Source organism: Armigeres subalbatus, chromosome 1 (assembly GCF_024139115.2).
Source record: "Armigeres subalbatus isolate Guangzhou_Male chromosome 1, GZ_Asu_2, whole genome shotgun sequence".
NCBI classification, from domain to species: domain Eukaryota; kingdom Metazoa; phylum Arthropoda; class Insecta; order Diptera; family Culicidae; genus Armigeres; species Armigeres subalbatus.
In genome coordinates, this window is record NC_085139.1 from 68,546,098 (window position 1) to 68,567,769 (window position 21,672).

Below are 21,672 nucleotides of genomic sequence, written 5' to 3' on the forward strand. Positions count from 1 at the left end.
GGACTTGCAGGAGGTATCCCATCCAGGAGATAGTCTCATCTCCTGATGATGAGGGTTTTGTTACAACAAAGGTAAATGGAGTTTTGCAGCTGCTACTGTCCTCTAAGATGGAGCATAGAGCAGTATACTAGGGTATCTTGTAGCGAGACTAACTGGTCTTAAACCATTAGTTGTAGCAAGTGTTTTCAACGCGTGGGCAGTGGATTGGGCCTCTCGGTTCAATAACACTAGAGGTCATATCATGCTAGAGTCTCCAGCGGTACTGAACGTAGTCCTGCTGAACGAGGGCCAAGCGTCAACGTTCAGAGGACCGAATGGCCGAATTTTCACTAGATGGCGGCATCACCTTGTTTATGTAGTGTAAGCCAACGATTGGGTGAGAAATAGTTTTTATGTCGGGCAGTATTCGTTGGCGGCGCTGAGGAGTTTTACACACGTATGAAGTGTATGCGTTCGACAACACGGACTATGAGCGTGTCATGGCACGTCATGATCTTGGAGAAATGAGTGGAAACGGTGAGCTGTTTGCAGAATTCTTTGACAATAACGACATGGTGATTGGAGGATCGCTCTTACCCCATCGAGTCACGTTGGTCTCTTGTAATGGACAAACTAAAAATCAAATCGACCACATCTGCATCAGCCGAAAAATGGATTCTTGACGTACGGAATAAACGCAGCGCTGACATCGTGTCTGACCATCATCTTTTAATTGGCGAGATCTGATTATGCATTGCTCGGATTCAGCAGCGGGAGGAGAGATTCGGATCTATCTGAGAGAAAGAGATAAGAACCAGAGCAGTTCAGTACGAGTCCCAGAGCAGTTCAGTATGAGTCCCGTCAACGGTATTCCGCTCTAGAAAAGGAAGTTGAACGCTGATGATATCTCACGACGCCTAAGTGGAGCAAGGATGAATCCTAGGATGCCGGATTCAGTTACTCATCGAGCCAACTGATCAGCCGAAACGATGGTTTAAGCAATACTAATACTACTATGGAGCATCCAAACGACTTAGATTTGGCTGATGATATTGCTCTACTAGCGCAACGGCGCTCTGATATACAGAGTTAGCTGCAGGACCTGGCGGAACGCTCATATCACAGTTAAAAAATATGAAAATTACGCGCTATGAAAATATTTGAACTCATATTTTTGCGTTTAATGGGCTAGGAGAACCGGATGAATTCTGTCATCAGAGAAAAAGTAGAATCACTAAAATTTAACACGGCAAAATATAGCCAACGGAATTCAAAATAATTTTAAAAATTGCAAGCTGAATTATTTTTGAAAAAGTTTTATTGCATGAGATTAGAAATTCAATAAACATAAAAAATAGTACCTTTTCCGGGATCAATTCAAGAAAAACATTTATTATCATGAACAATCAAATAAATATATGTACAATGTAGATAATCAAAAGTCTAATCCAGTGCTTCAAATTATTTTCAAATACATATTATTTTGAAATTTTTAAAATTATTTACAGAATTGCATCCCATATCTCGCTGTGTAAATTTTTCCGTGATTCTACTTTTTCTTTTTTGACATTTCTCCTAGTATAGCCTCTAATTTTACATCCACCATTTTCTTGTACGCAATATTCAATGCAAGTTCCATATTAATGACGACGTGTAACTTTAAAAAGTGATGGAAAATTAAGTCGAATCGAATGGAGCCTTTTTGTAACATCATATAGGGACACGGCAGGTATTTTCGTCCATCGTCATAGGGGCTGAAACCATCGAAAGGAACGTCCTTTAGCTAGAACTCCACTATAGCAGAACGTATCTCCTGAGCTTACGATTTGATACGGATGAGTTTGTCAAAAAAGTTTCTCTTTTATTGGTTTTCGAGACTATGACGAAAAGACGAAAATACCTGCCTAAACCCTATGCTGTAACATTTTTATACTGTGACGGTGGGTCTCACCGCCCATGATCGAGAGCTTTTAGTCCGTTATCCGTTATCCGCTAGTTATCCGTTTTAAGGGGTTTTAGATGCTAAAGCGACAAATTTAACCGGAATAAAAGCAGTGGTCATAGTGCGAGACTTTAACGTTTGGGATCGTATCTTGCTAAAAGCATTGTCGTACTGAACGAGATTATGCACTAACGATCAGAGGCTCACGAGGCGAGTCGTATATCAATTACTCACTTTGGGAAGATGTTCTACAACCTACGACATCAACAACATAGAGCAGAGGTTCCCAAACTTTTGGATGTGCGACCCACCTAGCAGAATCCCATATTGCTTGCGACCCACCAGGTACCAAATGCATTGATTTTGTGAAATTAGTTAAAAATGAGTTCGCGCTAGATTGAACAAATCATAATAAATTAAGAAAATTATTTTGAGCTTTTTAGTGGAATGTCTTCACTTGTCATAAGACGAGTTTGTACAATCCCATTGAAATTCCACCACTTAATTCTATCTTGACAGAATTAATTTATCTAGGTACATTGATTACTGTGCTTACTTCTACTCGCTTGTTGCGCTTAATGCATAGGTATAAACTTGAAGAGCCAGGAGCTACCATTTCCTTGATCTTTATTCAACAACAAATTACTTTTTATCCCATCATTGTATTTGTCAAAATTTCATCATTTTTTTGGATTGGATGTGGATTGTATTTGGATTGGATTTGGGTTGGATTTGAAATTTATTCAGATTGGATTTCGATTTGATTAGGATTGAATTTGGATTGAATTTGATTAGATTTGGATTGGATTTGAATTAGATTTGGATCGGATTTCAAATAGATTTGGATTTGACTTAGATTGGATTCGAATTGGATAAGGATTGGTTTTGGATTGGGTTCGGGGTTTAGATTTGGATAGTATAGGACTTCTTTCTACTTGTCCAAATATCGTATAACTAAAAAAGGCCGTTGACCTCGTCAGGTTTGTTGTTCTTTAATCATCCAATCATTACTTCAATCCTTTAATAGATAGATTTGTGATTTGTGAGACAAAATAGTAACAACATTATGAATTAAGATTCGTCTTTCGCGACCCACCACTGAACAGCCCACGACCCCCCTGGGGGTCCCACTGACATAGAGAGATTGTGTAAGGACGTGAACATTTGTAATGCGGTAAACACAGCAGCTCAACAGATCATGTCGAAGTAACATTGTTGGTGGCGTATTGAACAGCAATAACTGCAGTAGACTACTGTGATGTTGTGGACACTTCACTCGTTTGGCAAGCAACATATTGTGGGTGAGCAACGGGAGTCCCTACCCGATCAGGAACGCATAACAAAATTATAACTCAATTCTATCAATTATTGTTATTTAAAACAACGTGTGTTATAATTAGATAATTCAATAAAAATGTGTCTTCGGTCAGTTTTATTTCATATCAAAATTATAACAACATTAGTTATGAATGTTTTCACAAAATAATTGCCTACATTTTTTGTAGACATTGGAAAAAAAAATCGGAGGTAATCACCTTCAGCATAACTTGAACACGCTCGATATTAATACATAGCTGGAACAAAGTTAATTGTCTACATCAGCGGTTCTCAACCTGGGGTACATGTACCCCTGGGGGTACCGTTCCAGGTCTCAGGGGGTACCTAAGGTAAAAATGCGTAATGGCGGATGTTGTATTATAATTGTAAAAAAAATGTCTCATGATTGACCTTAAATTTGAAACGACTAATGCTTTTTATTTAGTCTATTCCGTTCATATGACCTACCAGATAGACCGGAATCTTTTTTTTATTGAGGACGTTTGTGGTCCTGAATAAAGAGCACATTCCTAGGGTTTGGGTCTCGGTGATATTTTGCAATAGTAATGCAAAAGCTTAAGAACAAAACATATTTAACCAGTTTGGAAAAACTCCATCAAATATTGAAAATTTAATTTCAAAAATATTAAACATGTAGACTAAATCATATTTTCTACTTTGCAATTGACAAATGCTAGATCTACTCAGTAAACTTTGGAACGGATTCTATCACATCCATTTTGTCCTTAAGGGCAAAAAAGAACTAATTACCACGCTTTTTGTGACAAACTGGGCGCCAATTTTGACATACTATTAGGAAGGAGTGCATCACGAATTTATTCAAAATTGAAACATCGATACAATTGGCACTGGTTTACAAAACAAACATAGGGTAAATCACTACTTGGGCCTATAGACCCGGTTCCCGGCTCACTGCACAGAAAACTAATGATTTATACTGTTTGGATGCCGTAGGTTTATGATTGATAATTTTTAAAAAGACTCCCATTTATTTTTCACAATACTCAATATTTTTCAATCACTTATTTTACTCCTAATTGATCCAATTGTAGAAAACAAAAATGTAGATTTCAAAATTCGCTCTCCGATGCCACACCACTGAGCCGGAGTGATTCTTTCCACTTTTACAAAACGGTATCATCGAATAAACTTACATCGAATAAACACCTACCTGAAAATCGTCACAGTGCTCGATACAACCATTGCTTGAAGCTGTTAATCACCACACCATAATTCTAAACACAAGCACTTTAATTATTCCTATTTGTTCGTTTCACTAGAACTTATTTCAATGTATTAGAATACATTTTAAAATGTATTATCAAACCGAACAAAAATTCACCTCGGCCCAAGAACTTCTAGCAGCACCGTGCTGCCAAAAGGCCAGGATTATGAAAATGATCCTTCATCGTTAGTAGGAAAATTGTCTCATACGTTGACGCTATCATGTTATTTATAATTCTCTCGATTTCAAAAGGTGGAAAAAATATTGTTTTTAAGTATTTGGAAGAAATTTGGATGAGTAAATATGTCTTCTCAACCAAATAAAAATGATTATGAATAATACCATCTGGCATCTTGTTGTCGTGGAACGTGCATATTTTTGTTTACGTCGCATTTTTTACCTTCCTGAGAGAGAATGAGTGTAAAATGTTGAGAGATTGAGTGAAATTTTGCTTAGGCTGGGAACTGGGCTTTATGTATGCTGGAATGGCAATCACTATGACTGAAATGGGTGCTGCATCTCGGTAATTTCAACCAAATAAAAGCTGTTTTGAACGATATTTAGCACGAATAACTATTTTTTAAGCAGAAGTGAACCTCAATGTAGTATTATACATCCCACAAAATTCAGGAAAAGTTGCTTCCTGCCATAAATATCAATTAAATAATGCAGTCGTACGCATGTTAGGCCGGGAATGGGGTAAGAAACCCTAGTAGCTGCTTTGCCTCTTCATCGCTGTAAAGAAATTCGAAAACAGCAAGGCCAGTAAATGCCAAAATTCATAAAGAACGAAAAGAAAGAGCCCCATAAAAAATTTGACAGCTCCCAAATTTCACGGGTGACTATCAAATCGACCTATTTTCTTACCGACGAAGTCGATTATCGTTGACTACTTATTTTCGTCGCCAGATTTATTGAATAAATAAATCGGTTGCTGATTTCATCGGTTAAATAATCGATTGATTGTATTTGTTGCCTATTTTGATCGCCTGATTAATGAACGTACGAAATCGGGTGCCTGTGTTTATGAATTTAAAATGAAGCAAGCTCGGAAGCAAGTGAGTATTTGATAATTAAAATATTTAAATTCGACTAATTTGAGAGTTTTTCAGACCGAGGTACGTTCCAGAACATGCCGGAAGACTGGTTTTCCGATAATTAGCAGTAATCAAGGTAAGTAATAAGTTTTGAAAGATTTTCACATCTGTGTGGATAACTGGCTCCCAGAGAAAGTTCGACAAAAGTTTGGAAATGGTTCTTTAGATACTCCAGTAGAATGTAACCATTTGACCGTATTTGAAGTAACCGGATCATTGATTAGGTTTACTTTCCTTGTGTTATTTGACAAATATATGGAGAAAAAAAGTCTGAAGCAAAATTTTCCCACGATCTGCGGCTGCAGTTGAAGATAGATATTTAGTCACAGTTTAAAACGGGAAGGTGACAATTTTTGTCGTAAAGAGATGGGATATTTGATCCGTGCCGATATTTTGTAACTTTCACTCTAGAAAATACATCCAACTAAATACCTGAAAACAAAAGGATATTTTCCAAAATGTCATTAAATAGTTTTAAAAAAATATGAAGATTGAGAGTACATAAAGGTAGCATTCGTCGGACTTTGGTCCCCATGTATTCTGATTATGGTCAGATTGTTGATATTCCGTGCTAATTAATCACGTTGAAACATGGGGGCGTACTACATATTCGAGGTGGAAAACTATCTTGCCGGATGATCGCGTCCTAAGGTCCACGTCCTAAGTATTAAAAGATTTCATTCGATTTCAGTGTGTATTCCTAGAAAACTTCATAATTTTATTTACGTAATTCCTTATTTTTCTTGCAGAATCATGAAGTTTGAGGCGATCCCGCTCGATCGAAAAAGTGTTCATGCACTCTTGTCTGGGTCAAGATCTTCGGAAGTATGGACATTCCTCGAATAATTGTCCAAGGCATCCATTAAATCGATTAAACACCCTATTTGGTCGGATTACAATATTTTGCACACCGATGAATCTCTAGATTTAATCTGATGCACTAGATGATGAAATTAAATAAACCGATTTAACCCCATATTTCGTCTGCTGTTAATTATTTTCCTCATAAATTAATCTATAGACTAAGTCTGATCTGCTCCCTGGTGAATTTTAATGAAGCGATTAAACAACCTACTTTGTCTGATTTGAATATTTTATACATCAATAAATCTATATATTTGATCTAATCTGATCTACGATGAAATTTAATAAATCGATTAAACACCCTATTTCGCCTGATTTCATTATTTGCCACACCGATCAATCTATAGATTATTTCTGATTTGCTCAATAATAATTTTTAATAACTCGATTAATTACTCTATTTCATCTGGTTTCATCACACATCATTTAATACGAAATTGACCTATGATTCATTCGATTTTGTCGATATTAGTCTACCGATTTCGTTTGACGTCGCGTCGGTGGTGTCCCCTGTAAAAGTCCCATATGGCTTGGTGAAACAATCTATAAATTCGTCGGGTCCTACATAGATCGATCATACCGACGTGAACCGATTTAGTCGGGGGGAAAGTCGGGAGGATTTTTTATGGGGAGATCTTTCCGTGCAGTGCCCTATAGATAGAGCAGGACTGACAATAGTCATTCTCGTCGCATGAAGAAAGCGAAAAAAAAATAGTCTTCGTCATAACATTGCACGACGCAACACCTATTCGTTTTCTTCGCGCCGCACACGTACTACGACGATAGTCGCGCAGCCAAAAGTTATGACGATTTTCGTCGTCACTTCTTCACACAATTGATTGCACGTCATTATATACGGACTGGTTAAAAACATAATAGCGTCTCAAATAAACAAATAGTAGGAACTTTGGTAACATAAATGTATCGATAATGCAACGTACACACCAGTCAAGCAGTTTGACGAACATTGACTCCGCCCCCAAGAAATCGCTTCGGTTGCTGCTTTGTTTGAACGTGTGTGAAGTTGTTCGAACAACCATTTGACAGTTGGCGGCTCGGTTGGAAAAAATTAAAACGGTTTGATTTTGGTTTGAGTTGTCGGGGGTGGAGTCAAGGTTCGCCGAACATGTTTGAGCATTTGTAGTGAAGTTGCACAAACCCCCTTTTTTTTTTTGATGGTTGGTGCTCGAGTTGGTGCTTCGGTCGTTCGTGTGTGATATTGTTGGTCGAATAAATTGATTGTTCGTGTCGGTGTTGATAAAAATTGATGAATGTTTGAATAAACGGGAGGTGGAGTCAATGTTGGTCGAACTGCTTGACCGTGTGTACGTTCCATAACATCCATAACGCTTTCAAACGTTGCTTTAAATTCATTATTACAAAGGATTAGTAAAAATCTTCGCATAGCAGCTGCCGCTTGAAGAATAACGGTATGAAGACTTCGTTCTTCGATGTCGTCATGACGATTTGGTTACATGACGAAAGCTAACGTCGTGCGCGTCATTGATGATGTGTAGAGTAGCAATGAAGACACTGCAACTCGTCGCTACTGTGGCATTTCGTGCTATGACGATGACGATTGTCAGCCCTGAGGTAGAGGCTTTATTCTTATAGGGCACTGCACGGACTGCTTTGTCTCTTTCTTGCTGCAAAGAAATTAGAAAACAACAAGCCCAGTAAACGTCAAAATTTATGAAGAACAAAAGAGAAACCTCTTTCTCCTTCCTGCGTCCTGCGTCCGATTGTTCCGGATTTATAAGAAGTTAGGTTTATTTGAATTTCGTTAAATGTAGGCCTATCTCAACTTTTTTGTCTGTACATATTTGACCTCTCTAGGCATAAAAAATGACTCGTCTCGGAACTAGTTACCTTCAGCATGAGCTGTATTTGCGCAATGCATAATTCTGCCGAGCTATGGAAGGATTGGATCCACATTAATTAAACATCAATTATAATTCCAATATTCTCAATTCTCAAAAGTTTTATAAAAAACTCTTTTCATATTTCTGAGAACATGAGATAATAATCTAGTAATATTCTTTTCATTCCTGGAATTTAGGTTAGAATTGCAAAGCTTTACTCAGGATCCCTTACTTATATAATAGTTCTCAAATAAAAAAAAAGTTGTTATATCCTTTCAGAATTTTAAAAGCTTTTTTACTGTTTGTTAACATTACATTATAAACCGCGATTCAAAGCCAAATTGTGTTTTGTGCATTGCTGGCACGATGAAAATCCCATGCCTAGGAATGTAAATAGTAAAACCCCAAACGCAATATAACGGAACGGCGACGGAAACGGCGAATTTGACAGATAATATATGGGCTAACTGTCAAATTTTCCGTTTCCGTCGCCGTTCCGTTGTATTGCGTTTGGGGCTTAAGCCTCCTCCGTGGTCTTGCATCAGAAGAATGAAAGTTTTTAAACATCAAACATCTCAATTTCCACCTTTTTATTGGGAATGTCGTTAACTCACTTTAAAACGAAAATTATTAGTGAAAATTATATGTGGTACCAAATCAAGTCATATTATACATAGTTTCTGCAACCAAATCGGTCTGAATTGTGCTGCTAGGGAAATTATTTTTTCTTGAAAATTCAATCGATTGAATGGGTTTGATAAAAAGTCAAGCGAAAATCAATTATTCACTTTTACATGCCTTCAGATAAATTAAAAAACCCAGGGGGTACCTCGAGCCATGCAAAGGGCTGAAGGGGTACCACGGAAGGAAAAGGTTGAGAACCGCTGGCCTACATTATGGATGGAAATCCGGCGTGGTAGCGTACCAGATTTCTATCCGTGATGTAGGCAATTACCTTGAAAGTAGATTTTTGTACAGAAAAATTATATCAACGTTTGTTATAATGTTGATATGAAGGTATCAACCTCTGCTTTAATTATGTTACGGCTAGAGGTATTTTTGTTATTTTAACAACTAACCAGCAAAATTTATAACACATTTTGTTACAATGTTTTTCTGAAATAAATAACTCCCCTTGTTATAATTTTGTTATGCATTCTTGATCGGGTATACAATCATTTAAAGGTCTCTGCAGATCATGCATGGCGGTTGAATAAACGACAGAGACCGTGAATCGTCGTGGCTTGCTGTCGCCAATTATGTATGGATCATTTGCACTTTATATATACAAAAGTATTTTACTCTATTTTCTACATTTCCTTCTTGCAGCTTAGCATTCTTCCCAGGACTATACTGCCTGTAAACGCAAATTTGTCCCATTTGAGTAAGAAACCTAGCAAAGAAGGGACAAATATGCGATTACATGCAGTATATATGGCCGGTCTAAAAATCTTAGATTTTCCCCTACCGTAAAGATATGACCGTTGTGGACGGTCATATAGTTGTTTAAACAAGAAGAAAAATGATAGTCAATAAATTACGTTTATAATTAATACTGCTAAAAATGATGGCAAAAAAAAGCTACATTGCATCGAGGTTAATGTTACCGTTACGTTATATTGTATCGAGTTACGTTAAATTGAAGTTACGTTATATCGAGGTATGACTGTAATGTGAAGTGAGAATTTAGACGTCTCACTACTCACTTCTAACATATCACTTTTTACAGTAAGAAATGAGGAGTTAAAAGTGAGACGACTTACTTTTCATTACTTATTTCCCATTTCTAACTGTGAAAAGTGAGTAGTGCGAAGAGAGAAGTGAGAAGTGTCACTACTTACTTTTCACTTCTCACTTTTCACAGTGAGAAAAGTAAAATGAGGATTGAGAAGTTAGACGTCTCACTTCTCACTTTTCAAATGATCTATTCGGCCAAATGACCTGTTCTGCCCAATGACTAATTCGGCCAAATGACCTATTTGATCAAATAATCTGTTCGGCCAAATCACCTGTTCGGCTAAATATCATATTCGACCAAATGACCTATTCGGCCGAATAATTTGTTCGGCCAAATCACCTGTTCGGTCAAATAACATATCGGCAAAATGCCCTGTTCGGCTAAATGTTCTATTCGGCCAAATGACCTATTCGGCCAAATGTTCTATTCTGCCAAATGACTTTTTCGACCAAGAAAACGTGCCGGTCAAAATTTGCCGACCATCTAAGAAGTACAATCAACCCTGATGGATGCCACAGATCCGGAATCTTCGCAATCGTCTGCGGAAATGCAGGAAGAAGTTCTTCCGAAACAGGATTGAAGCGAACGCGGCTAATCTGCGATTAGCTGAAGAAGAATTTACTCGTATGCAGCATTGTCGGTTCCGTGAGTACATGGAAAGCCTTCAAGCAAACTTGAAAAATGATCCTTCATTGTTCTGGGTCGTGGTCGAACAATATCCCTGTTGACGTCACTTATCGTACGCTTTCCTCCCGATCACCTGACGCAACAGCAAATTTGTTGGCCAGCTTCTTCCGCTCAGTACATGACGACATTCCTCCTCCATTGGATCAAAGCTACATCGAAAGTCTTCCGTCGTATTCCGTCCGGCTTCCTCATGTCAGTTTTAGCAATGGAGATATTTTTGAAGCTCTCAGCTCGCTTGACACATCAAAAGAACCGGGACCCGATCACTTACCGCCCACCGAGCGAGTGTTAGGTCGAATGACTAGAGTAGTATGTGTCAGCGCGAACTGAATGAAAGAGGTGAGCAGACTGACATGGTATGATAAAGGTGGGAATACTACCCGAGTAGACGAAAATAGCTCAATAATATCAAATGTTGATAAGATAGCAAAATGAGATATGGACATGATTGATATAAGAGATAAAAGATCAGACGATAATATCAAAATTTTGCACTAAAATATCATTAGAAGATCAAGTTATGTTATTTGTAATAAGTGATCAATATCATGTGCCATTAGTTTGTTCTTATCCATAGCATATCGTGATGTTTAAATGATATTTCGGTGCAAATTTTTGATATTGTTGCCTGTTCTTTTATCTCTTATATCAATCAAGTCCATATCATGTTTTGTTATTCTGTTCATGGCTTCTGCCCGGGTAGTCAGACCCACATGGCATGAGAAGGGTGGGCACACAAGTCAGACCCACACGGCATGATAGAGGTGCAACAGAGTATGTAGGGTGTGTTAGAGGGTGCGATAGAGTGAGCACCCAAGTAAGACTCGCATGGGACGGGTGCCTGTGTGAGCGAGAATGAGCGAGTACGTTTAGTACTGCCATCCCCCAGAAGTAGTACTGGGAGGTAGTTCCTGGGGGAAACGATGGTGGATCCCAAGGGAGTTTAGTCGGTATTACCGGTACGGTCGAGTCCGACACTCCAGCACACTTCCGTGTGGTAGTTTGGCAACTACAATGCACGTGTGCTGGGTTAGTGTGTAAATGCATTCTCCCTTGTAAAAAAAATGCAAAGCCATAACATTCACTCGTTGCCGATCTTCTATAACCTATGACTATTGTCTGAATTACACAGCGCTTCAGAGGGTTACATCGATCAAAGACCTTGGAGTCGTTCTCGACAGTAAGCTTCGTTTTACGGAACATTTATCAGTTACCATCGCTAAGGCCAATGCTATGCTTGGATTCTTACGGCGGAATACAGCACAGTTCGATGATGTCCATGCTCTCAAATAATTATATTGTGCATTAATTCGGAGCATACTAGAATATGGAGTGCAAATCTGTGCTCCGTATCATTCCGTTCACATTGAACGCATCGAGAAAATACAAAAACGCTACGCCTTGCGCCGCTTACCATGGAACGATTCATCAAACCTGCCTCCATACCGAAATCGTTGTGCTTTGATTGACTTGCAACCATTGGCAGACCATCGAGTGATGCTTCAGAGGATGTTTATTTTCGACGTCATAACGTGCAACATCGACTGCCGTTACATCCTGGAGAATGTTCGATTTCATGCACCGTCTCGTCAACTCAGGAATCGTCAACTATTATGGATCCGTGGCCACCGCACACACTACGGTCAAAATAATTTATTGGACTTATGCTACAGACTATTCAACAAAGTGTGTTGTTTTTTCGACTTTAATGTTACCAAATTAGTTTTTAAAAATAGGATTAAGTCAAACAATCAGTCTGTGCAATTTATAAGTTGAAGACCATGTACAATAAATTAAATAAATTTAATTAAATTAAAATTTTCAAATCACCTATTCGACCAAATGACCTATTCGACCGGATGACCCGTTCGGCCAAATGACTTTCGGCCTAATGGCTGTTCGGCCTAGTGGCATTCGGCCAAATGGCTTTCGGTCAAATGGGTTTCGGCCAAACGACCCTTTCCCTTTTTTCTCATGTGCGGGAGATATATGTTTCCGGCACACAAAAGTGGTAATCGCCACGATGTCAAAAATTACTGCGGAATCACTAGTCTTTGTGCCGTTTCAAAGCTATATGAGGTCATGTTTAGTGACCAGCTTTTCCACGCATCGACGCCTTATATTTCTAACGAGCAACATGGATTCATTCCCGGCAGATCCGTTAGTACCAGCTTGCTAGATTTCACGCTGGCGGAACATAATGTTGCATATAAACAATAAAACCTAGATTAATCCACCTAGCGGTGGAGGTGCCTTTCTCGTTCGTTCAAAAGGTTTGGAAAAATCTAAAATAACACCAATATGTGGATTGGTCTTATTTTTCATATTTGTTTACATGCATAAAAAAAATTCTCGCCAAACGCAATTTGTTGCAAACAAATCGGATGTGCATAAGAACAAAAAATGGCATTTTATTTTGTAGTTTTAAAATTATTATTTTCGCCATAACTTTTGACCCAATTGTACAATCCGGCCAAGTTTCTATAGGGAACAATGGGAGAAGATTCTGCGTCGAATGCAATCTGATGCGACAGACCTGAGAAGCACACATATTGCATATCAATCACAGTAACTTATATATGACCGGATTCAGTCACAATATGGTTACTGCAACCAGATTTGTTGAACTTGTGTTGCTTGGGGAATAGATGTAGTCTAAGTGCTAAAAAAGTGAGCTAGACTTTTTTGAACCCTTTTTCACAATAAATAGTAATTTTACCATAACTTCTAAGCCCATAGTCCGATCTGGCCAATTTTCATTAAGAATCAATGAGACATTCTGCGTCGAATGCAATTTAATGCGAGCAAATAATAAATGATGTTGACGGAAATGCAAGCGGAAATGATGAATACGAATACTTCCTGTATTTTTGCGAAGTTCATTAAATACGCCTTGGTACCATGGTTAAGAGATTTTTTATAGGGAAATGGAACTATTTTTACAAGATAAAGGAAAACCACTACTCGAGCTGAATGATCCTGAATAGATGAGTGACTTGGCTTTTCTAGCAGATATCGCCAAACATCTCAATGACTTGAACATGAAGCACTTTGGCACAGTGGGTTGCTGAAATCTGGCACATTTCTCTCATCCCGTTGAAAACAGTTCATGCAAATATGCTGGTAAAGTAACGAAATTCCCATTTTATCAACACCGTTTACCGATTTGAATAATTTACCTGAAATGTTTCAAATGGATTCCTCATGTAACGATCGAGTTTAGTTTTTTTAGATAATGAAAAAAAAAACACTGATAATTTTGAAAATTTAAAAAAAGTTATGTACCGAATATTTTCTGACCTACCAGGCAGTGTGAATTCTAAAAATTGGCCCGTAGCTTGAAAAGGTTGGGCAGGCCTGCCGTAGGTGGTTATGGCGTGGTTTTCGCAAAAGTAGGAACACCTTCTTTGAATGTAGTAGAGTAGGTGGATGATCCCATAGTTTGTTAAATTGTAACTATTCGAAAACACGCGGTTGGAATAGAATTTTAAGTATATTTTTTTTTTCACAAATTTCACCAAAAGACCAAATTGATCCATTTCACTTTTTTTCAAAATCTACTTATTCCGGCGTTGAATGAAAAAGCAACACGGAAACTGAAACACGAACAAAACGTAAATCACTGCGGCACTATTCACTATTAATCAGAATTCCGATGGTCACTTTTCCGAATAGCGATCACGATACAGTGAACATTTTAGAACATTTAAGGAAAAAAACTCATGGCGAAAAAACGAATGTCAACCGTTCACGGCAAAGCCTACTCCCATCCTTTACGCAAGCAGACCCTTCTGCCCTATATCACCTTTTTTCGTATAAATGGAGGCACGCAAAAACAAAATCAATTTCATTTCCAATGACTAACAGAAACAAAACCAAATAATCTTGCCAGAAAATTTTACTTTCCGCCGACGACATCCAAATCGATGAAGACGTCATCTTAGTGGAAAATCCTGTTTAGCTGCTTTAGTCTTTGATCGCGCCATTTCAGAATTTGTTTATTGAAAATAAAGGATCTTTTCAAAATCGTCATTGACGTTTTAACGGATAAACTCGAAAACTTAAGCCGAATCGTCTGTTTGTTTGGGTGAAGATTCTTGGATAAATAGTTTAAGTCCTGAAATGGATTGTGTGTAATTGATTCTTGAAGCTGCTCTCACTTTGCCACCATAGAAACGATGCACGCACGCTTCCATCGCGGGCGGAAATCGAACGTTGCAAATAAACATATTAACGTTTGGTTCCGATTCTGCTTATTTCTCTTTTATTTCGGACATTTTTGAGAATGGTGTCTTCTAGGATTGTTATGTCCTCCATCCAACTGGGAGCTACTATACGGTTTCGTACAACTCGATTAAGCTGCACTTTCTTGTTTCCAAATTAGATGAATTTCAATTTTGAAAGTTGTTGCGGGAGATGGAAAGTGGAACAGCTTCGCTATTTTCATTATGTACAAAAAATACAGACGGGATCACCTGATTTCTTTCCTAGAAAAACCTTTACGTACGCATTTTTGCTTCCAGTTGTCATACATAATTTTTCTCATGAGTATGGAAAAAATCGAATCGATACCTACCGCAAATCGGATTAGACACTCATGGTGACCATCACGCATAGCAAAACACAATTATTCAAATGGGTATCTTTCCGAACAATGGTAGCCCCCTATAGTCCGATTTTCGGCATTCCCTGAAAAGGATCTACATAAGTGACATGGCATTACCATTGTCAGTTTGGTTTCGCTGTCCCTTGCCGTTCTAGGGTTGACGGAAAAGCGTTCATGACGCACAGCAGGAGGGATTCTAGAAAAAAAGGTTTCTTACATATATTTCAAGTACACTAACAGAAAACTATGGCATCTGATACTCAGAATATTTTTTCTCTAATGAAGGTCGAAGCGATAAAGCAGGTGTCACCCAAATAGGTTTTTGTTTCAATTTGAAGGGATTCACCCCACTGTGCGACAATCTAAAGAGTCGGTGACGCAAACGAAGACTTTGTCCTAACAGGTGGCGCGCCATACCGGTGGAGTACCCTTTTTGGCTCGCTTTTTTTTCCTGCGTCAAACACACTTACCACAACTTGCATATTTAGACAAGCGGGCGGAGCGCAACAGACATTCGCCGTCGGGCATTAATACGGAGCCCCTGCCTGTTTGCGATGGCGACGACAACGACACATTTTCCTTTCAAACTAGCTGGATCCGTCCCGTGTGGCGCCGGTTCGGGATCGAAATCTTATTATGGTCCTAAGTCCCTTTCTTCTGCAAGCGTTCCGAGATGAGTCTTTTTTCGATTTCCTCAGGTAATGAAGTGGTTGATAGTATGTAAATTTTCCCATTCGAAATGGAACCCCTATTTCCTTGGTGACGGAATTGGGTGGGGGGATTGGATATGAAAAGGAAAACGAAATCGCCATTCCGGAAATACCGAACACATAAATGGAGCAGGCTTTCACATTCATTGATCGTCAGAAACGATGATTGATGTTAGGCGGAGAGGCGGTTTTTCGATTTAAGGGCATTTTGTAACCCTTTTTGAAGACGTGAAATTTTCATCAAAAATCACACTGACTGCATCACATACAAATAGGCGCAACATGCGAACATACCTAACGCTTTTTTATTTAATTTATCTTGATTCGCCGTGTGTGGAAGCAAAGACGAGCTCGGTGGTCTAGTGGCTACCGCTTCTGCCTTATAAGCAGGAGGTCGTGGGTTCAATTCCAGGCTCATCCCTTTCCTACTTTGTATTCCTATTCTTTGTTCCAGAACGATTCCTACTGTTAAACCTTAAACACTAACAATCCAAAAACCTCCCGTGGTACCTATGAGAGGTCGTAGAGTTCTCTGCATCTTTCTTAAGTAGGTGTCCAACTAACCATCCTTTCCCATCCTCAGCATTCGCAAGGACGTTGCCAGGACAGATCTCGACTATTGGAGAGTCATTGCTTCCATCTAAGAGATAGCGATTAGTCCCAAATCAATATCTGTGGCAACGGATGAAAGTACTCTCATACTATAGTCTTGGCTACCACCTACGAATTTGTGCGAAATGCTCAATGCAATGCAATTCGCCGTGTGTGGAAGCAAACCTTATTGACCCCACTATTCTTGCCAACCGATGGAGACGCATGGTGCAGCAACAATTCAGTTCCAATGACGAACTTTGTTCTTTTAGCCAGTAAAATATGGCTCAGTTAGGGAAGAAGCTGAGCTCAGCTTTGCAGTTGGGATTGGCTTATGTTATACTGAATAAATGCAAAACGGAACTTAAGGATGGACCATAAAAAAATGTGTAATTTGAATGGAATTCGACGGAAGACACTTCTAAGCATTTTGGGTCCCAAATTGTGTTTCTATCCTACACAATATGGTTTTGTTATCAAGTCACTTTTGAAATTAAGTCAATAAACCTTTCCAATCAGTCATAAGTTGAGCATGGCAATTAAGAATATTGTTAAAGTTTTGTTTCAAAAAGGGACATAATCGTAGACAGACATCGTTTTGTTTTCCAGAATTGAATGCCGATCGATGTTTCTGAATATCAACCCTATTTCATAATTATCATATCATATGAAGGAAGCAAAACTCTTATTCCATACACCCGTCTTGCCAATTTCTCACCATCGCGCATACTGTCCCACACCGAACTCTTCCATTCTGGCTGCTCGGAAAGGCAGCAAAGAATTACATAACAATACCCAATCGTATCGTAAACGACCTCATCGCAGTCGTCGTTAACAATGGGACCTCCCCCAATCCGTTCCTATCCGTTTTCCCCCCACAAACTTCCCGATAGAACACACATAGCGCCATCAGCCTGCCAGCCAGCTACATGTATCCGCTCGTAAAATTAAGTTTCCGGAAGCAAACCATAAAATATGACAACCTCCTGGTTGCGATGTGCACGAAATGCTGACTTTTAGCCTGATTGCTGCTGTTTATGCGTGTGCCCGCTCCTGCCTGCCCCCTTCCACCGGTCGCGGTCTGCCGTTTAATCTTCAGTGCCAGTCAGAGCCAGTGTCGTGTTCCCCATGAGGGAAACCCACATGCCACCGGATTGGATGGCGCCAATCGGTGTCGATTTCCGGCTCGAAAACAAAAACAAACCAGTTGGGTGGAGTCGTGCCGAAAACAATGGGACAAATGGGAGAAAGCTTTCCGGTAGAGATCCGTTTCCTCCGAGAAGTGAATTGTTCGGTGCGTTGTTGTCACTCTCTTGCGACGAATGACAAATTGACGAACTGAGTTATTGGATTGGATCCGTTACATACAGTTATTGTCGAAGATGAGCAACATAAGATGTTATGAAGTGATATGGAATTGATCCCGAGCAACACACATGTTGTAAATCAGTCTATTATACTCATATACGACTAAATGTGGTCATATATGAGTTATTTCAACCAAATCAACGTGAATTGTGCTGCTAGGGATGTCGGAATGTTACTTTTTTTTAGTCCATCCCGAATCGAAGGATTTATTATTATTGGAAATTCTTTCAGTGATTTACAAGTTCGTTCCCACAAAACATTCCTATGATGGCAATGGCAATCAAGACATGAAAACCACAACAGTCACAGTACTGGTATTTTTGCATACTTTACTTCTTGTCTTCTCATTCTCTCACCTTCTCGTGTTTATTTCTCGTCTTCTCTTCTTCCAGTCTTCTCGTGTTTTTATCTTCTCGTCTTCTCGTTTCCTCGTCTTGTCGTTTTCTCATCTTCTTGTCTTCTTATATTTTTTGCCTTCTCGTCTTTTCGTCTTCTCGTTCTATCTCCATTCGTATCGTCTTTATGTCTTTTACTCTTCCAATATTATCATCTTCTCAACTTCTCTTCTCGTATTCTCGTTTTCTTTCCTTCGTGTCTTCCCGTCTTCTCCTTTTCTCGTCTTCTTGTTTTCTCGTCTTATCGTCTTCTCGTCTTTTCGTTTTCTCGTCGCTTTTTTGTCTCCTCGCATTATTGCTTTCTCGTCTTCTCAAATTTTCGTCTTCTCGTCGTCTAGTCTTCTCGTCTTCTCGTCTTCTCATCTTCTTATATGATCGCCTTCTCACCTACTCGTCTTCTCGTGTTCTCGTCTTGTCGTCTTCTCCCTTTCATGTATTCTTGTCTTCTTATCTTCTCGCCATTTCAATTATTCGTCTTCTTCTCTTCACGTATCCTGGTTTTCGCGTTTTGTATTCTCGTCTTTTCGCTTTCTTGACTTCTTGTTTTGTCGTCTTCTCGTCTTCCGGTTTTCTCATATTTTCGTTTTCTCGTCTTTACGGCTTCTCGTCTTGTCGTCCTCTCGGTTTCGAGTCTTCTCGTTTTGTCATCTTCTCCTCTTAGCGTCTTCTCCTCTTCATGTCTTCATGTTTTCTCGGCTTTTCGTCTTTCCGTCTTATCCTCTCCTCGTTTTTTCGTCTTCCTGTCTTTTTATCTCTACTCTGTCTCTCTGTCTCCGTCTTCTAATCTTTTGGTCTTTTCGTCCTCTCGTCTTCTCGTCTTATTGGTTTCTCGTTTTCTCGTCTTGCGTCTTCAATCTTGTCGTCCTCTCGTCTTGTCGTCTTCTCATCTTCTCGTCTTTCGTCTCCTCGTCTTCTCATCTTCTCTTCTTCTCGCTTTCTCATCTTTACATTTCCTCGCCTTCTCTTCTTCTCGTCATCCCTTTTTGTCGTCTTACCCTTTTCTCGTTTTACCTTCTAATCTTCTTGTCTTGTCGTCTTCTCTTCTTTTAAACATCTCGTCTTTCCAGCTTTTTGCATAAAGACTTTCGACCTCTTAAAATAAAGCTTCTAAGCTTCTTGAAAGGAGCGGTCCAGGTCACTTAAAACGAGGCTTCCGGGCTATTTGAAAGGAAGCTTCCGGGCCATTTGAAAGGAAGCTTCCGGGCCTTTTGAAAGAAGACTTCCGGGCTTCTTGAAAGGATGCTTCTGGGCTCCTTGAAAGGTGGCTTCCGAGCCTTTTGGAAGAAGGCTTCCGAGTTTCTTGGAAGGAGGCTTCCGAGCCTCTTCCGAGCTTCTTGGAAGGCGACTTCCAAGACTCTTCAAAGGAGGTGTCCAGGCCACTTAAAACGAGGCTTCCGGGCTTCTTGAAAGGAGGCTTCCGAACATCTTGAAAAAAGCCTTCTGAGCCACTTGAGAGAAAGCTTTCGAGCTTTTAGAAAGGAGCCTGCCCATCTTTTTGACAGGAGGCTTCCGAGCTTCTTGAAAGAAGGCTTCAGGGTCTCTTGAAAGGAGGCTTTCGGGCCCCTTGGAAGGAGGCTTCCGGGCCTCTTGAAAGGAGGCTTCCGGGCCTCTTGAAAGGAGGCTTCCGGGCCTTTTGAAAGGAGGCTTTCGGGCCTCTTGAAAGGAGGCTTCCGGGCCTCTTGAAAGGAGGCTTCCGGGCCTCTTGAAAGGAGGCTTCCGGGCCTCTTGAAAGGAGGCTTCCGGGCCTCTTGAAAGGAGGCTTCTGGGCCTCTTGAAAGGAGGCTTCTGGGCCTCTTGAAAGGAGGCCTGGGCCTCTTGAAAGGAGGCTTCTGGCCTCTTGAAAGGAGGCTTCCGGGCCTCTTGAAAGGAGGCTTCCGGGCCTCTTGAAAGGAGGCTTCCGGGCCTCTTGAAAGGAGGCTTCTGGGCCCCTTGAAAGGAGGCTTCTGGCCTCTTGAAAGGAGGCTTCCTGGCCTCTTGAAAGGAGGCTTCTGGGCCTCTTGAAAGGAGGCTTCCGGGCCTCTTGAAAGGAGGCTTCGGGCCTCTTGAAAGGAGGCTTCCGGGCCTCTTGAAAGGAGGCCTGGGCCTCTTGAAAGGAGGCTTCTGGGCCTCTTGAAAGGAGGCCTGGGCCTCTTGAAAGGAGGCCTGGCCTCTTGAAAGGAGGCTTCCGGGCCTCTTGAAAGGAGGCTTCTGGGCCTCTTGAAAGGAGGCTTCCGGGCCTCTTGAAAGGAGGCTTCGGGCCTCTTGAAAGCAGGCTTCTGGGCTTCTTGAAAGGATGCTTCTGGGCCTCTTGAAAGGAGGCTTCCGGGCCTCTTGAAAGGAGGCTTCCGGGCCTCTTGAAAGGGGGCTTCCGGGCCTCTTGAAAGGAGGCTTGTGGCCTCTTGAAAGGAGGCTTCTGGGCCTCTTGAAAGGAGGCTTCTGGCCTCTTGAAAGGAGGCTTCTGGGCCTCTTGAAAGGAGGCTTCCGGGCCTCTTGAAAGGAGGCTTCCGGGCCTCTTGAAAGGAGGCTTCTGGGCCTCTTGAAAGGAGGCTTCCGGGCCTCTTGAAAGGAGGCTTCCGGGCCTCTTGAAAGGAGGCTTCCGGGCCTCTTGAAAGGAGGCTTCTGGGCCTCTTGAAAGGAGGCTCTGGCCTCTTGAAAGGAGGCTTCTGGCCTCTTGAAAGGAGGCTTCCGGGCCTCTTGAAAGGAGGCTTGGGCCTCTTGAAAGGAGGCTTCCGGGCCTCTTGAAAGGCGGCTTCAGGCCCTCTTAAAACGAGGCTTCCGCCCCTCTTGAAAGGAGGCTTCCGGGCCTCTTGAAAGGAGGCTTCCGGGCCTCTTGAAAGGAGGCTTCCGGGCCTCTTGAGAGGAGGCCTCCTGGCCTCTTGAAAGGAGGCTTCCGGGCCTCTTGAAAGGAGGCTTCCGGGCCTCTTGAAAGGAGGCTTCCGGGCCTCTTGAAAGGAGGGTTCGGGGGGTCTTGAAAGGAGGCTTCCGGGCCTCTTGAAGGAGGGCGCCTGGGCCTCTTGAGAGGAGGCGTCCGGGGCTCTTGAAAGGAGGCCTCCGGGCCTCTTGAAAGGAGGCTTCCGGGCCTCTTGAAAGGAGGCTTCCGGGCCTCTTGAAAGGAGGCTTCCGGGCCTCTTGAAAGGAGGCTTGGGCCTCTTGAAAGGAGGCTTCGGGCCTCTTGAAAGGAGGCTTCCGGGCCTCTTGAAAGGAGGCCTGGGCCTCTTGAAAGGAGGCTTCGGGCCTCTTGAAAGGAGGCTTCCGGGCCTCTTGAAAGGAGGCTTCCGGGCCTCTTGAAAG

The 21,672-nt window shown here is 41.0% G+C and overlaps 2 protein-coding genes and 1 long non-coding RNA gene across 5 annotated transcripts in view; 1 reads left to right on the top strand and 2 right to left on the bottom strand.

Annotated features, from left to right (window-relative positions):
* Positions 1–21,672, bottom strand: part of LOC134226633 (mucin-4) — an 817,146-nt gene that overhangs the window by 430,351 nt on the left and 365,123 nt on the right. The gene's annotated exons all lie outside the window — the stretch shown is intronic.
* On the top strand, positions 5,348–6,555 carry LOC134210581 (uncharacterized). Its single transcript, XR_009978839.1, has 3 exons — positions 5,348–5,542; positions 5,597–5,657; positions 6,331–6,555. It is a non-coding gene; the product is annotated as an uncharacterized LOC134210581 (long non-coding RNA).
* LOC134216506 (uncharacterized) lies at positions 18,174–19,622 on the bottom strand. The gene is given in 2 exon segments (XM_062695374.1): positions 18,174–18,789; positions 18,892–19,622. Coding segments are annotated over 2 exon segments (387 nt in total). The 5' UTR covers positions 19,051–19,622; the 3' UTR covers positions 18,174–18,561.